Here is a 20,855-nt window from a genome sequence, read left to right on the forward strand (position 1 = left end):
GGTACTTGGGAAGGGTGTATAAGAGACAACTCACCAAAATGTCTAAGGTTGATGCTGTATCACTCCAAGGCTCTCTGCCAGGACTCTTTAGGCTGATGGATAGTGCTTTGGTTTCCTTTCCTGCTGTAGTGCCATAGTGTCTCACCCCTGAGATGCTCCATTAACAGTTAATGGCCTTTGGATGTCAGCCATTTGCTCTGTGTGTTCTTGTCCTCCCAAAATGCCTCTCAGTGTCCTTGGACCTGGAGCACAAGTTACTCACAGGCCGTGTATTGGCTACGACTTTGTTAGTGCTTATTACATTTCATGTCTTCCAAAGGCTGAGCTGTGTCTGTTCCTGGAGGCTCTGAACTAGCAGAGGCATGGGGGATTTCTGCTGGTCTTAATTTATAAGTGTAGAATCAACAAATCTGCATTGCTGACAAATTTATAAAATCCAAATTTAAAAGGTCTGACTCTGACAAGTAGGATTAACTCAGAGTTTTATACTCTGCCAAACTGCTGCCCTAAAATTTCTGCAAAAGGCATCTTGACCTTTTTAATACAGATTTTTATTTTGAGAATAATTTCTGTTCAAAAATAACATCTCACCAATAGATAGCTCTTTTAAAATAATGAGATTTATCACTTTTTATAGAAATAAGCCTCCAATTCTATTTCATTCAGCTAAGAATTCTCAGATTATGCATATTTTCCCCCTCCAGAATGTTCTCATAATTTGTTATAGAACAAGTAGGTTAGTGCTCTGACTGAATTGTTTCTCTGGGGCTCTCACACAGTAGATTCCTTAAATAGATTAGATAGATTAGATTTTATAAACCCTTCACATCTTGCCAAACTCTGCATAGAGCAAATGGGCGTGACTATTGGATTTTCATCACCCTATTTTTTTTTTCTTCCCAGCATGTGTGAACTGTGTGCGGTGGTCAAACAGTGGGATGTATTTAGCTTCTGGGGGAGATGACAAACTGATTATGGTGTGGAAGCGGGCTACGTAAGCATCATTTTCCTTTCTTCACATTTAATTTTTAGAAGCTTCTTTGCTGGTCTTTATTAAGTCACTTTTCCCACCCTGGTGCTGAAGTCCCCAGAGCTCCTAACTTAATAAGTAGCAGGAAGTGCACATGGGTCAATAGCAGAAAATTTGGAGACCTCTGACCTTGCTGCTGACTTGGACAGCCACTCCTTTGCAGGGCTGCAGGGCTTCCACCTGAGTAAGCCCTTCTGCTGCTGACATGATGGTTTCATTTGTTTTGTTCTTTAAATGAAATTTCACATGGAACCCCAACATATAAATTGCTAAAATCAAGGTGCTCTGATGGGATCAAAATGGGGTTTCCAGTGTCCACCTTCTTTGCCACTTGCTTCATTCTCTGACAGCTTCACCCTGGGCCTGAAGCTCCAGCCCTGTACCTAAAATGAGCTAACAGGCAAATTATAATTTTATTTACCCCCAGGCATAAAGTGTGTCAGGATGGGTCCTGCATGTATGTCCCAGGATAAATTCCCCTGGTGACTCTGGGTCAATCAGGCTGCAGCACCAGACTTTATACCATTGTTCAGCCAGAGTGACCCCATGGCTGGGGCTTTGAGAGCAGAGGCATGCCACCTCCTTGGACCCACTGGGCTGCCTCACAGACTCTGAGTTGGTACAGAGCTTTATAGGAGCAAAAGGTGTTCACAGAGGCTCACGCTGCCTCCACTAGGCCTCAAGTAACTGCTTTTCTGAAAAGAGTTAGTACCTGGTGCTTGCGGTTTCTCCACCTTTGGTGATAGGGCAGGGCTATTTGATTCATTAGTAGGGGCCTCAACATTCTGTTTATTTTGCTACTTTAAATAGTCAACATAAATAACATTTAGTACATAATTTGGAAAAGTAAAAAAGTGTGTAAAAGAAAAATGTATCTCATAATCCCATCATTTAAAAGGCCATGTTTGATATTTAGGTATTTTTCTATGTTGTCCTTCTACTCAGTTTTAAACTTTGCATTAGTGGTATCATATTGTATATGATGTCCTGTGGCCTGCTTCTTTCACTTAATATGTTGTGAACATTTTCCTGTGCAAGACTTGCAATGGCTGTGTAGTATTTCATCAACTGCATGGATCACAAGTTACCTAATTAGCTGCTTTTGTTCAGTAACCTGGTGCTTTCCAATCTTTGTCTATATTTACTTTGTTGTGTCTGCCATGATAAGCCGTGCTACAGGACACATCTGCACAGAGCTCAAAGAACTCCATGAGTGCCTGTCTGACTCCTCTTTTATACAGGTACATTGGGCCCAGTACTGTGTTCGGCTCCAGTGGTAAACTTGCCAATGTGGAGCAGTGGCGGTGTGTTTCCATTCTCCGGAGTCACTCAGGTGGTGAGTAGGGCTGCCCTCTGGGGTGGGTGGATCCCTCAGATCCTCAGCAGCACCTCTATGAACCCAGTGTGAACGTTTGGTTCTTAAAGCAGCCCAGTATCTGGGCTGTCCTTCCTATCTCCACCAGTCACGTCCTTGTCTCTCAAGGTCTGTGCAGTCACTGACTCTCCTGCCAACCTCCAACTGCCTTTAGTCCCCTATTTCTCCCCTCATGAAATACATATTTATCTTTGATGTAAAACTTTCCACATCTTATTATTCATCCTGCTGAACTGAATCAGTACTTTCTTCACTGGATCATTAAATCTGTAAGCATACTTTATTTCCCAGAAACTAGCCCATAGGCACCCAAGGAAAATTTCTTGAGTATGTTTGCAAAATGTATGGAAAGAGGCATGTGTTATATTGAAACTAAAGAGGAAGAAGGTCAATCTGTAATAATCTAAAAGCCCTTGCACTTTAGGACCAGGCCCCAGGGTACCAGATAAATACAATTTATACTTCTCTCAGGAAGCTTGTGGTCTAGCCCAGGAATGAACTGAAGCCCAAGCAGGAGGGCAGCAATAGTGAAAAAGGCTTAGTATAAATGGCAAGTTGGAAACATTTTACCCTGGTTGTATCTTTTATAGACAAAGAAGAGAGTAGCACAAAGTTAGGCTAGCCAAGTGTATAGGGCTCATGTGCCCTGTTAGTGAGGGTGTTACTCATCATGAAAGAGAGAGGTTGTTCTGATAGCTCTTGGAAAGGAGAGTGTTCCAGTAGTTCATATGAAAACTGTAAGGCCTGTGATCTTTGGATAGAGAGGAGAAGAGATAGATTTGGAAACTACTTAGGACAAACCCAGTGAGAGATGATATAGATTTCTTTTTGTGTGTCTGCATAACCAACTGTATCCACTACAGAGACCATAAGAGCAATAGGCTTATGGGAATGGGCACCAGTTTAGTGTGTGGTGGACTAGGTTTGAGCAGGTAGAGGAAGAAATGTCAGTAAACTATTAGCCTAGCACTCTACAGAAGACCAAGCAGGAATAAGAGATTTGAGAGGCATTGGCTATATATTATTCATTAGCTGTATATCATATGTTCCGTAAATACTCCATAAACAATGTAAAGGTGAACATATCTGTCTCTTCCTAACCATGGATTAAGTTTACTTTGTAAAAGCTGAAGCAGTAGCCTTGTGTTATTGTTTAATAATAACAAAAATGTATAATTTGCCCTTATTTATTTCACAGCAATTTTATAGCAACCTAGTTAGGCTTCTCTGGAATTTGGCACATGTGTCTAAGAGGGTGTTCAAGCATTACTTGGGATCTCAAGTAAGAAATATTATGGGTCCCCTAACCTGAGATTCAGGTCCAGCCTTAACTTCAGCACCTCTTATTGCCCCAAAACCCTATGGATCTCCTTTAACAGGCAGGTAGGGTTGGTTACTTTCAATTGGGATACCTGCCACTCCTTATTCATTGGTCCTGCTAGCAGGTGTGGGCTAAACCATTTAAGAAGAAAAGAAAAAAAAATCAGTGGAATTAAGAGATAAACGAGTAAGAATGGACCAGGTCCTTGAAAAGCAAAGTGTGAGAAATACATCCTTGACATATTAAATTAGTGAGTAGAGAGAAAAACCAGCAAAATTAGAAGTAAAGGTCTAGAAAAATATTTAACCTAGATGGAAAAACATGAACAGTATAATTTTATACGATTAAACTAATAAGTTAAAACAAAATAAGGCTTTCAAAATTTATAACCACAGAGAGGAAAAACCTAAACAGAGTAAAATCCAATGCAGTAGTTTAACTGTGTCTTCAAATTTGATTTCTGGACCTAGATTACTTGTTGATGCATTGTTTCAAGCTTTTAAGAAAATATATACAGAACACAGAAAAGTTTATTCTTCAAAGATTTCCAAAACCTAATAAAAAGTAACAATGAAACAGAGGCACAGATTAACTTGAATGAAGGAATAAAAATCAGTAATGATACTACTAAGTGTTATAATATTTGAAAATAGAAATGCATTATAATTAACCATGATTCATAATGGAAGAATTTTGTGAGTAAGGAAATTATTACTATAACGTAAACAATAACACAAGGAGATTGAAGGAGGTTGAATTAGAAAAGCCCCATAATTATTAAGAGGGTTATTCTTTTTAAAATAATATTATGTAACTCAACTGCCACAGCTGAGTTATCAGTCCCTAATAAATATGTTTTTTTTAAAAATGCCCATGGAAAGCTATTTCCTTAACATAATCAAATTCTGTGTCTATTTATCTATTTATTCTTTTGTACTGGGATCAGACACAGGACCTTCCTCATGCTAAGCAAGTGCTCTATCACTGAGCTACATTCCCAACCCTGTTCATTTTATTTTGAGACAGTGTCTTACAAAGTTGCTATCTTCAATCTTAGGATCCTCCTGTCTCAATCTCCTGAGTAGCTGGAATTACAGACATGTACCACCACACCTGACTCTGTGTCTTTTAAAAACCAATGGCAAATAGTTCACAGGTTATCCTGATTCCCTTTTATGTCAAGAAAAGACAAGAGTAGGTACTATCACTTGTTTTGCTTCTCTGGAATTTCTGCAGTACAATTAAGCAGAAATCAAGAGGGTAGACATACTGGGAAATAATATAAAAATGAGTCAGGCATGGTAGTGCATGCCAGTAATCCCAGCGACTCTAAAGGCTAAGACAGGAGGATCTCAAGTTCAAGACAATCTCAGCAATTTAGCAAAACCCTAAGGAACTCAGTGAGACTTTGTCTCAAAAAAATAAAAAAGGGCCTCATATAAGAACAAATTTAATTATTTATCTTTTACTACTAATACCCATTTAGAATATCTAATAATAAAAAGAAAACCCTTACATAATAGGATAAAAAATTATAAATGCCCAGGAATAATCTACCAAGAAATGCATGAGGGGTTGTAACTCAGTGGTAGAGTGCTAACATGTGAGGCACTGGGTTTGATCCTCAGCACTGCATAAAAATAAATAAAAATAAAGGTATTGTGTCCTTCTACAACTAAAAAAAAAAGAGAGAGAAGAAGAAGAAAAGAATGTGTGAGATCTTTGAGATTTAAACCACAAACAGGTTTTTTTTAAAAAATCTGTTTTTTTTGTTTGTTTGTTTGTTTGTTTGTTTTTAAGAGATGGGGTCTCAACATGTTGCCCAGTCTGGCCCCAATCTCCTTGGCTTGAGTAATCATGCTGTCTCAACTTCCCAGGTAGCTGGGACTGGGTGCATGTACTTCTACACCTGAGATCACACCACTACAAACCTTTTTTTCATATAAAATGACTACTTTATAAATAGACTAAATAAAATACATTTTTTCACATTTAATATTTGCTCATCCATTTAATAAATATTTATTGTGTATATGATGTGTTTCAGGCCCTTCCCTCAAGAGTTTTCATTCTTACAAAAGGATAGATAGTAATCTGGTCATATAGGAAATTTGAAGAGGAGCACTAGGGAGATAGCTCTGGGATGAGTACTGGGGAGCTCAATAAGAAGTATGTGCCATTATAAGCATTATTCTCAAAGTTAGGCCTCAATGAGAAGGTGATATCTGAGGGGAGACCAGAAAAAGGTGAGGGGACAACCAGGCAGAGGGAACAGGAGCACAGGTATGTGTTTGATTTGTTTGGAAAGCCACTGAGATGACCGAGGGCTCCTCTGATGGAGATGGGAAGGCTTAAGAGGGTTTAGGTTAGGGAAGTTGAGACATTTGGCAAGTATATGAGTCTATATCATGAGGAGCTAAGCACAGCACAAGGAGATCAGTGAGGAGGCTATTACCATAATGTAGGTCTATATCTCAGACTTCGGTCATTACTGGGGAGTGGTGAGAAGTGGTCAGAGGTAGATTTCCTAGTGGATCAGACACAGTATTAGAGCAGAAGCATAAAGACAGGTTCATACACTGGCCTGAATAAGGAAAAAAATGAATATAGTTCTCATACTCTGAGATGAAGCAGTCTCTTTGTTTAGGGGAAATGCTTTTGGATTTTGGTTTTAGATATATTAAATTTGCCGGTGTGAGAGACATGCTGTGTAGGCATTTGGGAATAGGAGATTTTGAAGACAGGAGAAGGTTCTGGGTAGAAACAGTTCAAAGATGGAGCCAGGGTTTGTAGAGATGAAACAAGCAAGGGAATCTAAGAAAGAGGCCAGTAAAAATAGTGTTGAGTGTTTGAAAGAGAAAGGAGAGAGTAATGTGTTCACTGAGGTGAAGTGAACACACTCTGAACCTGAACCTGAACCTGATAGCATAGAGGCCACAGGCAGCCTTAACAATGTGATTGATTGATGACATTCATGGTGTTGGGTCAAAACTTGTTGGAGGGTGTTCAAGAAAGACTGGGGAAAGATAAGTTTGCATTGTACCAGGCTGGGTTTTGTCAGGCACCTATGAAGACATAAAAGGAAAAGAGGAATGATAGTGAGATCTCAGAAGAGGAGAAAGGTGAGTATGTATACAGGAGTGGCAGAGAGTGGAAGGATGTAGCCTCAATGGATCTTAGCATGGTGGTTATTTGAGTGTGGGAGAGTTGGAATTGCAGTGATCTGTCATCTGGGCATGACCATAGAAATGAATGTAGAAGCCAAGGTTGTTGAAAGAGAACAAGAAGTTTAAGGAACCCAAAGCCTTGAGTTTAGCCTTAGAAGAATCATCATCTTGGAATCCCTAACAAATATGATGAGAATAGTGACCGAAAATTTAAATTGAATAAAGGGTCTTGGATTTTTGTCAGTCCACAGAAGGAAAGGGCTTGGTATACCATTTGGAGACAGAAGCTCCAAACCTGGAATTCAGAGAGAAAATTTTGCCATGTATGTGGATTTACTGCAGAACTGGACAGTGACTTTGAAGAGCCACTGGATAGATAAGTGATGTTTCCGATGAAAACTTTCAAAGTTTTAGTGATAGAAACATTATGGGTTTTGGATAAAACTAATAACTGGAGGAGGCTACAATATATCTAAGGAATTGTAGTATTGCCACTGAGGCATCACTTATCAAAAAGGGAACTGGGCGCAGTGGCACATACCTGTAATCCCAGTGGCTCAGGAGGTTGAGACAGGAGGATTGCTAGTTCAAAGGCAGCCTCAGCAATGGCGAGGCGCTAAGCAACTAGACCCTGTCTCTTATAAATAAGGCTGAGGATGTGGCTCAGTGGTTGAGTGCCCTGAGTTCAATCCCCATTACCAAAATAAAGGCCGGGGGGATAAATTTTCCCTCATGTAACATACTAACCATTAAGCAGTTGGTAATTGAGGAGAAATTCATTTAGAACCTTACTAAATTTCACATACACCAAAAATAAATCTGAGATTTTAAAGAGATAAATACTGTAAATAATTAAACCAGGTGAAAGTAGAATTGAATATTTATCAGAACTCTAGCAGAGGGAACATTTTTCAAGGTTAATAGGAAATAGAAGAAATCACAAAGGAGAATAACAGACTTTACTATGTAAAATTGTGATAATATGGGAAGGTGAATAGGTGAAGTTTGTAGCTAATGTATGTTTTGTATGTAATCATATATCCTTTCTGGGTTCCCATCCGACTACATCTCGCTCTTATACTTGTGTACTACAGTGAAATATTGGTGTTTATATGCTTGCATCTGCAGGACTCTTAAAGTCCTAGAGAAAATTCTTGTTCATTTTTGTAAACACTACATTTATATTTGTTACACCCAATGCACAGAAAGATTTTCTATTAGTCACAAGACGTGATCAAATTAGTTCAAAAAGACTTTTTATATAGTAGACAGACATAAAGAAGCCTTACTTTCATTAATAATCAAATTAAAACTAAAGTTTAAAAGGCACTTAATAAATTAGAAGGAAAAATCATAATCCTATTCTTAACAGGGAATTTTGAAGCAGACATTGTTCATAGAAATATAAAGGCACAGAGGTCTTTGAAAAGCATTCTGCAGTATTATGAGAATCCAGACCTGAAGATTTCAGGTATCCTTTCCAGGATTCCCACTTTGGAATATCAGTCTCAGAGAAATAATCTAGAGTATGGAGAGTGGCACATGTACATGGTAGCATGAAAAACTGGAACCAATTATTCTTCAGTGATAACTTAGGTCTGTTTATAGTAATGAATGTTCTCAACGGTATAGAATGTAGAGTAAAACCAAAGAAGTTGTGAAGTCCTCTTAGGTGATTAGAATATGAAATGCAGCATATCAGTGCATGCATACACATTGTGATCCACAGAACACAATGGAATGTGAAAAAATTTCATTAAGTTGCTATTAAAGATTTTTTTAAGGTCTGATACAAATTTTGAATATTTAGCTTATACCTCTTTTTGAAAAAATTCTTGGGAAAGAACTAAATAACTATTGACTTCCTGAGGCACCAATGTTAGAAAAGGAAGTAAGATCCCAAGCCTTCACATTTAGATAGCAAGATGGGTGTGGTTGACATCACCATCATGCCTGACCTTTATTGATGCCATGATGTGTGCCAGGTGCTCTACTATGGCATTGTCATGTTTAATCCTCAAAATAATCCTATGAGAGTAGGTTTGTTGTTTGCTTAATCCACACGTTACAGGTGAAAAAACTGAGTCACAAAGAAATGAGCATTAATGTGATGCTTGATTCTTTCTGGGAACTCCATAAGAAAGACATGTTCCTGGCACCAGAGGTGAGATCCAAGTCATGAGAATAGCAGGGCCTAAAGATAACTTCATTCAGATAGTCAGCAGCTCTTGATCTCACTATGTGCCAGGAAGTCTGCTAAGTGCTTTCCCTACCATGTCTTGTTTTGAACTCAGAATGCTCTCTGAGGAAGGTCCGGTTATAAGTAAAGATACAAATTAGTTGAGGAGGAGGCCCCAAAGACCACAGACCCAGGAAGTGTCAGATTGTGGTTCTAATATATGATTGTGATACCCCATGGCACCCAAGCTCTCAGCTATGCCTTGTTGCTTTGTCTGTAAAAGGAGTGGGCATTTTGGTCAATTAGGTGCTTTAAACTTTATAACCAATTAAATATCCTTAGTGGGGAATTTTTTCATGTTGGTTTTTTATAAAGTTTCTAGTTCTGATGGTCCCAGGTCATATGTCCTCAGACATGAAAATCCCAGGAACAATCAGCCCAGCCTGCAGAAAAGGCTGCTGCTGAGTGCCTACCCTTACCCAAGTGCATTCCAGGTAAGAGATCTCACCACAAGCCCCCTGTCTTCTTCTAGATGTAATGGATGTAGCATGGTCTCCCCATGATGCCTGGCTAGCCTCATGCAGCGTGGATAACACTGTCGTCATCTGGAATGCCGTGAAATTTCCAGGTCTGGGATTTTCCCTGCTGGTTGATGGCAGAAATGGGCTGCTCCCAGAAGTCCTGCCTGTTGGTGACTAGAGTGGGGTTGGGAAGTGGGCTCTGTCTCCTTAATCTTGGTGGCAGCAAGTGTATCATAGTAGCCTGGGATTTGTGTCTCTTCAGTAAACCAGGTCTTTTTTTCTTTATCAATTACGTTTGTTTAATATTTAAAAAGAAATTTATGCTAAAGAAAAAGAGTAACTGAGTGCTGGCATTAATGTTGAGGACCCTCAACTCCCACACATGCTTTGTGTCCCTCTTCTAGGCTATGGCCTCAGCTTAATTGCTATCTCCTTTGAAGCCCTTGAGCAGATGCTGGCTAACACAAACCCTATTGTGCAAAAAATGAACTTTTCCTATTCATGGTGCTTAAAGTCATAAGAGATGGCATAACCTGGCCTAGTGTTAAAGTTTATAATTAATAAAATATTTATATTCCCACTTAGTATCTGGAATATGTTTTCCTCATGGGCCAAAATCTATCATCCATGGACATGGATCCAAGTCATTTCAGTTTTCTTTAAAATTCACCACCGACATGTGTGGCGACATTAAGTCTGACCACAGAGGGGGTTTTAGAGACTGGTACAGCATTTGGATTACAGATCTGTAGGAGGTACTATTGTGCAATTCTTTGTCTTACTTAATGATTTTAGCCCAGGGCCCAAACCCCTAAATTGCTCAGCCTCTGTCTATTAGGGCTACTTACTAGGGCTGCTCACATCAGAAATACTCAAGTCATAGCCCAACTTGGCATAGACTTTTGTCCATGAATGGCAGCCCTGGGCTATACTGCTGGCTGCAGACAAGATGTGGGAGCAGAATTGGCAGCTCTGGCCCAGGCCTAGATCTCTTATTGCCTATCATTCTGGGGACATGTGTGACCCCACTGAGAGTATTAGCTGTGGCTGAATGGAATCCATGGTATCTGCGTCCTTGATGCAGTAATCTCTTTATTTGCTTTGGTGGAGATCAACCTAGGTGGCTCTTTTGCTTGTGCCCAGGTGGGCTTAAGTCCCTTCTCTTGGATTTCTTTTCCATGACCCACTATGGCTCATGTATTTTATATATAGAGTTACTGTTTTTCATTGAGTTAATGCCTGTATAAATTTCTTCTGGTTTTTTTTTTTTTTTTTCTTCACAGAAATTCTTGCTACTCTTAGAGGTCATTCTGGCTTGGTGAAAGGGTTAACATGGGACCCCGTTGGTAAATACATTGCCTCTCAAGCTGATGACCGCAGTCTGAAGGTGTGGAGGACCCTGGACTGGCAGTTAGAGACCAGCATCACCAAACCTTTTGATGAGGTAACTGAGGAGGCCCAGGGTTTGGCCCCAGTACCTGTCTGACCAATGAGAGAGGAACCTGACCATGATCCAGACCATGTAGGTGAATGCACAGAGTATGGGGCTTTAGCAGGCCAGTCAGCTTTCTGTAGGGTAGGCCCTGAGAGTTGTATGATAAAAGTCTTTCCTTTATGGGAAGGCATTTAATGTCCAGCTTTGAATTGAAAATAATTTATAAATTTTAAAGCTGAAGAGAACCTTAGATCTATTCCTGCAGCACTGTATCACCCAACTCATGCCATTGTGGGAAGTTTACATTGAGCCACCCTACCGAGTGGCTTGTTGATATGAGGAGAACATGGAAGAGACTGTTTTGAATGGTTCCTGGCCGTGTTTGTGACTTGTGCTCATTGACATCTGCTCAGTCAAATTTTTTTGTGTGCAGATTTAGCAGTTCAGTTTGCAAAACAACTAGAGAACAGACTGCAGTGGCTTCTGTGGTATTTTACTCTCTCTTCCTTGAGTTCTGATTTCATATGGAATCAGCTCAAAATCACTATTATTCTTTAGACATTTATGAAGTGGCTTCTGTATTTAAAGCAATACTGGGTGTGGGGAAATAAAAGTAGATTGAGATGGAATCTCTCCCATGGACATTTACAGCTCTTCGGCATAGCACCTGTTTTTTTTGTTTTTTTGTTTTTTTGGTTTTTTTTAGTTATATATGACAGTAGAATGTATTTTGACATATCATACATACATGGAGTATTACTTCCCATTTTTGTTATTTTTATATGATGTGGAGTTACACTGGTGGTATATTCATATATGAACATAGGAAAGTTATGTCTAATTTATTCTACTGTCTTTCCCATTCCTGTCCTCCTTCCCTTCCCCCTTACTCCTCCCTGTTCAATCCAGTGAACTGCCCCCACCTTGTGAGTCACTATCTATCAGAGAGAACATTTGTCCTTTGGTTTTTTGGGAGTGGCTTTTTTCACTTAGCATGATAGTCTCTAGTTCCATCCATTTACTGGCAAATGCCATAATTTCATTCTCCTTTATGTCTGAGTTATATTCCATTGTGTATATTTACCAAATTTTCTTTACCCATTCCTCCGTTGAAGGGCACCTAGGTTGGTTCATAGCTTAGCTATTGTGAATTGAACTGCTACAAACATTGATGTGGACATGTCACTCTAGTATGCTGATTTTTAAGTCCTTTGGATATAGGCTGAGGAGTGGGGTAAGTGGGTCAAATGGTGGTTCCATTCCAAGTTTTCTGAAGAATCTCCATACTGCTTTCCAGAGTAATTGTGCCAATTTGCAGTCCCACCAGCAATGTATAGTGTACTTTTTTCAAACCCTGACAACCTGACCAACATTTATTGTTATTTATATTCTTGATAATTGCCATTCTAACTGGCAATTATAAAATCTCAGCGTAGTTTTAATTTGCATTTCTCTTAATTGCTAGTGATGTTGAACATATCTGTTAACCCTAGCACATTATCTACAGAGTGTGCTCTAGAGAGCATGTCACAGAGAAAGTGCCCTGCTGATACCTGTGAGCACATGTCTTCACATGAAGACAGACATTTCTGTGTGTTAATGATGATATCATTGTCTACTGTGTGCTGTAATGGCCCAGGTTGGGTGATTGCATCAGGGAAGGCTTCTCAGAGCAAAGGAACACAGGAGTGAAGATTTGCTGGAAGAATAAACATTTGCCCACTGGTAAGGGCTGGCTGTAGAAAGAAAGTGGAAATCAGGAATTCAGTTTTCTCCAGTCAAAACCTACTAGACTTAGTCCTATATCCATTTCCTACAGCTTCTTAGTTCAGGTGATGTGGTTCTCACACCTTTAGTATCTCAGGATTCTGCTGCCAGGCTCCTGGGGCAGCTGCAGGAGACTCTTTTTTTTTTTTTTTTTTTTTTTTTGGGTACCAGAAATTGAACCCAGGGGTTCTTAACCATGTAGCCACAGCCACTAGCCCTTTTTATTTTTTATTTTGAGACATGGGTTTCACTAAGTTGCTTAGAACCTCACTAAGTTGCTGAGGCTGCCTTTGAATTCACGAACCTTCTACCTCAGCCTCCAGACCTGCTGGGATTACAGGCATACCACCACTGCATCCAGCTACAGGATAATTTTGAGTACTAGGAGGAACTAGTAGTACCCTTCAACCTCTGCTGGGGGTCATCCTACACAGGGTTCTGAGGCAGGTGATTTCATTGCACTTAGGCCCTGCTTTGTTTTACCCTTCTCTGTGCCATGAGGTCAAGATGTTAGCCCCTAAATCTTTAGGGGTAGCCCATGCTGACCTTGAAGTTGGCTTTGGACTCACATCTCACTTTGCAGGATGAATAAAGTGAGGGGTGTGTTGCCTTAACCATCATGCCAAGTCAGGGGAGCAGTACCTTTGCTTCTGTGCCTTTTACAGTTCATGAGGACTTTACAGACCTGTTCTTTGCAGATATCCTCACCATTCCTTGGGTGAGGAGTCAGGCTCAAAGAAGCAGGTGGTATCTCATGGTCATCTGTTCCACTCTAGACTCCTCCTGAACTCCCAGATATAAGCAAGGGAACTTTCTCTATGGCAGCATTTCTTTTCTTTCTTGCCCACCCCCCATATTTTTTATTGTTGCATTATAGTTGTACAGTTTGATGGAATTTGTTGTTACATATTTGTGCATGCACACAGTATAGCAATATAATTTGGCCAGTATCACTCCCCAGCACTTCCCCTCTCCCACCACTTGATCGCTTTCCACTACTAATCTCCCTTTGATTTTTAGATTCATCCCCACCTTGTTTTCCTTTTTCCTTACTGGCTTCCACATATGAAAGAAAACATGCGACCTTTGACTTTCTGAGTTTGACTTATTTCACTTAACGTGATGATCTCCAGTTCCATCCTTTTTCCTGAAAATGACACAATTTCATTTTCTTTTTTTCTTTTTTTTTTTTTTAGAGAGTGAGAGAGAGAGAGAGAATTTTTTAATATTTATTTTTTAGTTTTCGGCGGACACAACATCTTTATTTGTATGTGGTGCTGAGGATCGAACCCGGGCCGCACGCATGCCAGGCGAGCGCGCTACCACTTGAGCCACATCCCCAGCCCACAATTTCATTTTCTTTATGGCTGAATAAAACTCCGTTATGTATATATACCATATTTTCTTTTTCATCCATTGAGGGACACCTAGACTGGTTCCATAGTTTGGCTATTGTGAATGTGCTGCTATAAACATGGGTATGCATATATTACTATAGTATGATGACTTCGGTTCCTTAGGATAAATACTGAAGTGTGGTATAACTGCATCATATGGTGGTTCCATGCCTGGCCTTTTGAGAAACCTTCATACTGATGTACATAGCAGTATGTACATAGCAGTATGATGTACTAATTTACAGTCCCACCAACAGTGCAAAAAGTGTTTTATTGTTTGTATTCTTGATGACTGCCATTCTAACTGGTGTGAGATGAAATCTCAGTTTAGTTTTTATTTGCATTTCCCTAAATGCTAAATGCTAAAAATATGGCCATTTTTTTCATATATGGCCATTTTCATATATATGGCCATTATATTTCTTTTTTTTTTTTTGTTACCTGGGATTGAACTCAGGTGCACTCAATCACTGAGCCACATCCCCAGCCCTATTTTGCATTTTATTTAGAGACAGGGTCTCACTTAAGTTACTAAGCACCTTGCCATTGCTGAGGCTGGCTTTGAACTCTTGATCCTCCTGACTCAGCCTCCTGAGCTGCTGGGATTATAGGCATGTGCCACTGTACCTGGCTATATTTCTTCTTTTGAGAAGTATCTATTTAATTCATTGTCCATTTATTAATTGGTTTATTTGGGGTTTTTGAGTTTTTGTATATTCTAGATATTAATCCTCTGTCAAGAGAGTAACTAGCAAAGATTTTCTCCCACTCTATAAGTTCTTTCTTCATAGTCCTAATTATTTCCTTTACCGTGCAGAAGCTTTTTAATTGGATGTCATCTCATTTATTCACTCTTGGCATTATTTCCTGAGCTTTAGGGGTTCTGTTGAAAAAAGTTGTTGCCTGTGCCTGTATGTTAGAGTACTGACCCTATACTTTCTTCTAGGAGTTACATAGTTTTTGGTCTAATTACAAGATCTTTGTCCATTTTTAATAGAATTTTGTGCAGGATGAGAGATATGGATCTAGTTTCATTCTCCTACATATGGATAACCTATTGTCTCAGTATTATTTGTTAAAAAGGCTCTCCAGTGTATGTTTTTGGCACCTTTGTCAAGGTTCATATGTCTGTAGATGTTTGGGTTTGTCTCTGTGTTTTCTGTTCCGTACCATTGGTCTATGTCTGTTTTATGCCAGTACCATGTAGTTTTTGTTACTATAACTCTGTAATATAGTTTGAAGTCAGTTATTGTGATGTCTCCAGCATTGCTTTCTTGGCTTAGAATTGCTTTGGCTATTCTGTGTCTTTTATGCTTCCAGATGAATTTTCTGACTATTTTTTCTAGTTCTGTGAAGAGTGTCATTGGTATTTTGAGGGGATTGCATTGAATCAGTATATTGCTTTGGTGGCATGGCCATTTTAACAAAATTGATTCTGTCCATCCATGAATGTGGGAGGTCTTTTTGTGTCTATCTTTTATGTCTTCTTCAATTTCTTTTTCAATGTTCTATAGTTTTCATTGTAGAGGTTTTTCATCTTCTTGGTTAGATTTATTCCTAGGTTTTGTTTTGGGGTATTTGTTGTGTTTTGTTTTGTTTTGAGACTATGGTAAATGGGATTGTTTTCCTGATTTCTTTCTCAGCAGATTCATTGTTGGTGTATATGAAAGCTATTGATTTTGGTATGTTGATTTTGTAGGCTATTACTTTGCCAGATTTGTTTATTAGCTCTAACAATCTTTTGATGGAGTTTTTTACAGATACAGGATCATATCATCTGCAAGCAGTGATAATTTAACTTCTTCCTTTCCTATTTTTATCCCTTTATTTCTTTTCCTGCCTAACTGATCTGGCTAAAATTTGAAGCACTGTCTTAAATTGGAGTGGTGAAAGTGGACATCTTTCTCTGTTCCAGATTTTAAAGGAAACATTTTCAGTTTTTCCCCATTTACTATGAGATTAGCTTTGGGTTTTTCATATATATTCTTTTTGATCTTGAGGTAGGTTCCTTCGATTCCCTAGTTTCTTTAGTGTTTTTATCATGAATGGGTGCTGAATTTTGTTGAAGGCCTCTGTGGCAGCATTTCTTGAGGATGTTTCATAGACTCTGTGTGCTGGGATTAACAGTGCTGTGCAGAAGCAGTAGGTGAATGTGGAGTTGGGCATTTCAAAGGACTGGCCTTCCTGCTGATTCCCACAAGCATATACCCACCGTGCTGCTGTTCTGTGTTCAGTCCTATGGGAGTGTAGAAGATATCACAGTTCCCATGCTCATGTGACAGAGATCCCTTTTTGTTGTGTCATCTGGTTGACAACTCTCAGTGTAGTCAGAAGTTTGGGGTTCATGCCCTATCATCATATCTTAGTAAATCACAGTTTGACTTTGTCTTTGAGGCCCAAGTTTTGGTCACAAAGTTGACTTTAAGCTCCTTTCAAGCAAAGTTATTTCTTTCAGTGTGGAGGAACGACCCATGTACTGCGGCTCAGCTGGTCACCTGATGGGCATTACCTTGTGTCTGCCCATGCAATGAACAATTCTGGCCCCACTGCCCAGATCATCGAACGGGAGGGCTGGAAGACCAACATGGACTTTGTGGGACACCGGAAAGCTGTAACTGTTGTGGTGAGTGTGCCTGGCCTTATGAAGTCCCAGCAGCTGTCAGTACCTTCTACTACAGTGGTTTACATGTGTCCTCAGAGCCTGAGGGGTAGAAAGCTGTTCAGGGAGGCTCCTAAAGACTGGGCCACACAAGGGACTGAGGTGATGGGACTCAGAGTCAGCATATGTTGGTGTTTACTTCATTTTAAATTCTTTACACTTAAATATTTTAAAACTACTTTTACAAAATATAATACCTATGGATTTTTTTGTTGGTTGTTTATGCAAATTGTAATATAGCAAATATCACCAGATCAGTCTTTGGTTAGAACAATGTAATTCCACACCAACGTTTTCCATATTCAGGTCTGCTCTCAGGTGCTCCAGCATGGTGCCCCCTTGTGTAACTCCATTGAACATAGAGTGATTCTGGGTACCCCCCAAAACAGTGCTCTTATCTCCATTTCCTTCAGCAGTAGTCATAGGTGCAAGCTTATGCTGGTGGTCACTGGTTTGCACATCTGGTCTTGATGTGGAGGGTGAAGGTCTCCAGATAACTACTGCTAATCTTTCAGGCATGAGAGACCATTAATCCCTATGGATCACTTTAATTGAAGAGTGTCTTAAGATTAACCAAGGCCAGCTGTTAAGTAGCTACAAATAACCTTTGAGAATTTGCAATCAAACAAGATAAATAGATTGATGGGTTTGGGCTGATGACAGAGTAAGATCATTTGGGAACGTGATCAAAAGGGGCTCATCATTACTTGTTTAAATTGAAAAGTAGATATCATATATTGTACTTCAAAAAATAAATTTTATAGTAGTTAAATATTGCTTCCTCAAAATTTTTATCTTGTAGTCTATGTTGGATTTTATTTGAAACTAAGGGCCTTGTTCCTAAAATGTTTGAAAATCATTGCTTGTGATTCTCATGGTCACTTTAAGAGCAGCTCTGTGAGAAAATAATATATGCCTCATAGGAAGCTCACAGAGCTTCACAAAGCTTTATAAAGCCCACTCATTAGTAGTAGAAACTCAATGAGTAGCTTTACAGCCTACCCAGTAGTAGTGGAAACTCAAGCCCAGGATTCTGTTTTTTCCAATTTCTGTATAACCCTGGCCATTCCTGCCTGTCCCCTGGAGTGAAAACCCCTCTAGGTTACCTGACCCTGCACTTAGAAGCCCTCACTTGGAATTCCAGGAACTCCTGCCCACCTCTTAATCCAGAACAGTCTTAGGGTGCTTACAGCCTTTCCAAAAGGCAACCAGCTTACCCTGAGAGGTTTTTTGTTTTTGTTTTTTGTTTGTTTGTTTGTTTTTACTTATTTATTTGGGTTTTTTTTGCGGGCGGGGGGGGTTCAGTTCTTGGGAAGTTCAGTGAGGTGAGAAAACATGCAGTTAGTACTATAGTTAGCATAGTATGTTAAGTTCTCAGCACTGCATATAAATAAATAGCCACTTGAATCAAATGTATGAAATATGATATGTCAAGAACTATGTAATGTTTTGAACAACTAAAAATAAAAAATAAAGGTCCACAGTTTTGCCTTTCCCAGAGTGTCATATTTATACAGCATGTAGCTTTTTCAGATTGGCTTTTTTGGGGGATGGAGGGATATCAGGGATTGAACTTGGGCACTAAAACACTGAACCACATCCCCAGCCCTATTTTGATTATTTTTATTCAGAGTCGGTCTCATTGAGTTGCTTAGTGCCTCACTTTTGCTGAGGCTGACTTTGAACTCAAGATCCTCCTGTCTCAGACTCCCAAACTGCTAGGATTACAGGCATGTGCCACTGTGCCTGGCCCCTGGGAGATCTTATGAGCCTCTTTGGCTGAACACATTTCTTTTTTAAAAAAATATTTATTTTTATTTATTTTTTTAGTTGTAGTTGGAATCAATATCTGTGTTTATTTATTTTTATGTGGTGCTAAGGATCAAACTCAGGGCCTTGCACGTGCTAGGCGAGAGCTCTACTGCTGAGCTACAACCCCAGTCCTGGCTGAACACATTTCTGCTAGATAAGTATGACTGTGGACAACAAAGATATTGAGATGAAAGGGAATTACATGGATCAGTTCTCTCCTGCCAGTCCCTTTGGCCTCCCATAGGAGATGGAGAGTAAGCAAGTCCTGGTCCCTGAAGCCCCTTGCAGGCTTAGCTTCTCCCCCAGGTCCTAGGAAACTGACAAGCCAGGAGGAATTGATAGGACCAGTTCTAGTAGCTCCCATCTCTTTGACTTGGCTTCTAACTCCAAAAATCGAGCATTTAGGAATACTAACTTCAAGTCCTCATTCCACCATTTACTCATTTAGTTACTCTGCATGTTTTCTGACATCACTAAGTCTCCAGTGCACCATCAGCAAAATACCTCCTAGGTAGTTATAAAAATTATCTAATGCATGCTCAGTACTGGGCCTAGAAGCTCTGTGAGGAACTCCTATCAGTGGCTTGGGATTTCAGTGTGTTTCTCATGCTTAGGCATGAGGTATATACTTGATGCATGATTACCATTTTAACATGTGTTACTTGGTTTTAGAAATTCAACCCAAAAATCTTCAAAAAGAAACAGAAGAATGGGAGTTCTGCAAAGCCCAGCTGCCCTTACTGCTGCTGTGCTGTTGGCAGCAAGGATCGCTCACTCTCTGTCTGGGTGAGCCACCACACTGAGCTTTTGCTGTAGGGTGGGAGGTGTGGACTGGGAAAGTGGCAAGCTTGGAAGCCTTGAAGGGAGGAGAGACCCACTGCTATTGATGATGTTCAGTATGTACTTCACTGTGTACCTGGGATCAGCCCCTCCTCCTAGAAATCTGCAGGCTTTCCTACTGCATAGAAGGAAGTACTGACACAGCCAGAAAAGGCTGCTGAATCCCCAGCTAGAGCAGATCTTGTATCTAGACTGGGGGGCAGCACCCAGAGCAGTTAGTACTATAGTTGGCGTAGTGTATTTGCTTGCTTTGTATTGACATATAGTACATGTGAAGCATATTCAGTTTTGTAGATACAGTTAAGTGAACTATCGTGCACGTTTACACCAGTATCACTACCACCTTGGTGCGGGTAGAGGGAGGGTGGGATCTTGACCAATTAAGAAGCCATCCTCCCTCCACCCCCAAGATAATCATCCTTAGCAGCCTCTTTTCATTTTGATGAGTTTTACCTGCTCTTGAACGTCATATAAATCAGTTGTGCAGTGTTTACTTTTTGTGTCTTGTGTTTCTTTCCCTTGGCATAATGTTTTTGAGATTCATGTGTGTTGTGTATGTCTGACAATAGTTTATTCCTGTTATTGCTTATGTAATCTTCCACTGTATGAACATATCACAATTTGTTTAATGCATTTTCCTTTTGATGGATATTAAGATTGTCCCAGTTGTGAGATGTTATGACCAAAAGCTGAAAAGAATATTCTTGAATAAGTCTTTTTGAATACATACTTAGGAGGAAAATGACTAAAATTTAACAAAAAGAGCGGGGCTGCAGTTGTAGCTCAGTAAAATCCTGTGTTCAATTCCCAGGACCCAAAACAAAAGAGAGAGTACCAAGTATTGACAATGATATGGTTAGCTGGAAGTAATACATTACTGGTGAGGAAAGTGTTTGGCAGTTTCTGTTAAAGCTAAGCATATGACTCCTTACTAGACAGCAACCCCAAAGAGGAGGTGCTATGCCCCTTCTGCTCCTAACTTACTGCCCTCCACCAAGCAGATTCTCAGCAAATATTCAGTGACGGGTTGAGACATGAGAATTGAAGAATAAAACTGTGATAGTTTTCAAGTTAGAGCTCTGAAAGGGTATTAAGTTCCTTAGCTCAAAGGCTGATGATTTTGGGGGTGTCAGGGAGTGTACCGGGCATTGAACGCAAGTAGCACTCGACCGCTGAGCCACATCCCAGCCCTATTTTGTTTTTTATTTAGAGACAAGGTCTCACTGAGTTGTTTAGTGCCTCGCTTTTGCTGAGGCTGGCTTTGAACTCACGATCCTCCTGCCTCTGCCTCCTGAGCCACTGAGATTATAGCTATGTGCCACTGTGCTGAGCTAAGGCTGATGTTTTATGAC

General features: G+C 39.9%; 1 protein-coding gene across 8 annotated transcripts in view; it reads left to right on the forward strand.

The window, feature by feature from the left end:
- The window catches only part of LOC124077015 (protein HIRA), a 206,389-nt gene that overhangs the window by 27,301 nt on the left and 158,233 nt on the right, over positions 1-20,855 (forward strand). For all 8 annotated transcript variants that reach the window (XM_058571732.1, XM_058571731.1, XM_058571730.1 and 5 more), the window contains 6 exons: positions 904-994; positions 2,272-2,366; positions 9,605-9,700; positions 10,877-11,037; positions 16,648-16,815; positions 19,336-19,449. In XM_058571732.1, coding sequence (XP_058427715.1) covers positions 904-994; positions 2,272-2,366; positions 9,605-9,700; positions 10,877-11,037; positions 16,648-16,815; positions 19,336-19,449 — 725 coding nt within the window. The remainder of the gene's footprint in view (positions 1-903; positions 995-2,271; positions 2,367-9,604; positions 9,701-10,876; positions 11,038-16,647; positions 16,816-19,335; positions 19,450-20,855) is intronic.

Source organism: Marmota monax, unplaced genomic scaffold (assembly GCF_021218885.2).
Source record: "Marmota monax isolate L192 unplaced genomic scaffold, Marmota_monax_Labrador192_F-V1.1 WCK01_AAM20220418_F8-fsc00157, whole genome shotgun sequence".
Taxonomy (NCBI): domain Eukaryota; kingdom Metazoa; phylum Chordata; class Mammalia; order Rodentia; family Sciuridae; genus Marmota; species Marmota monax.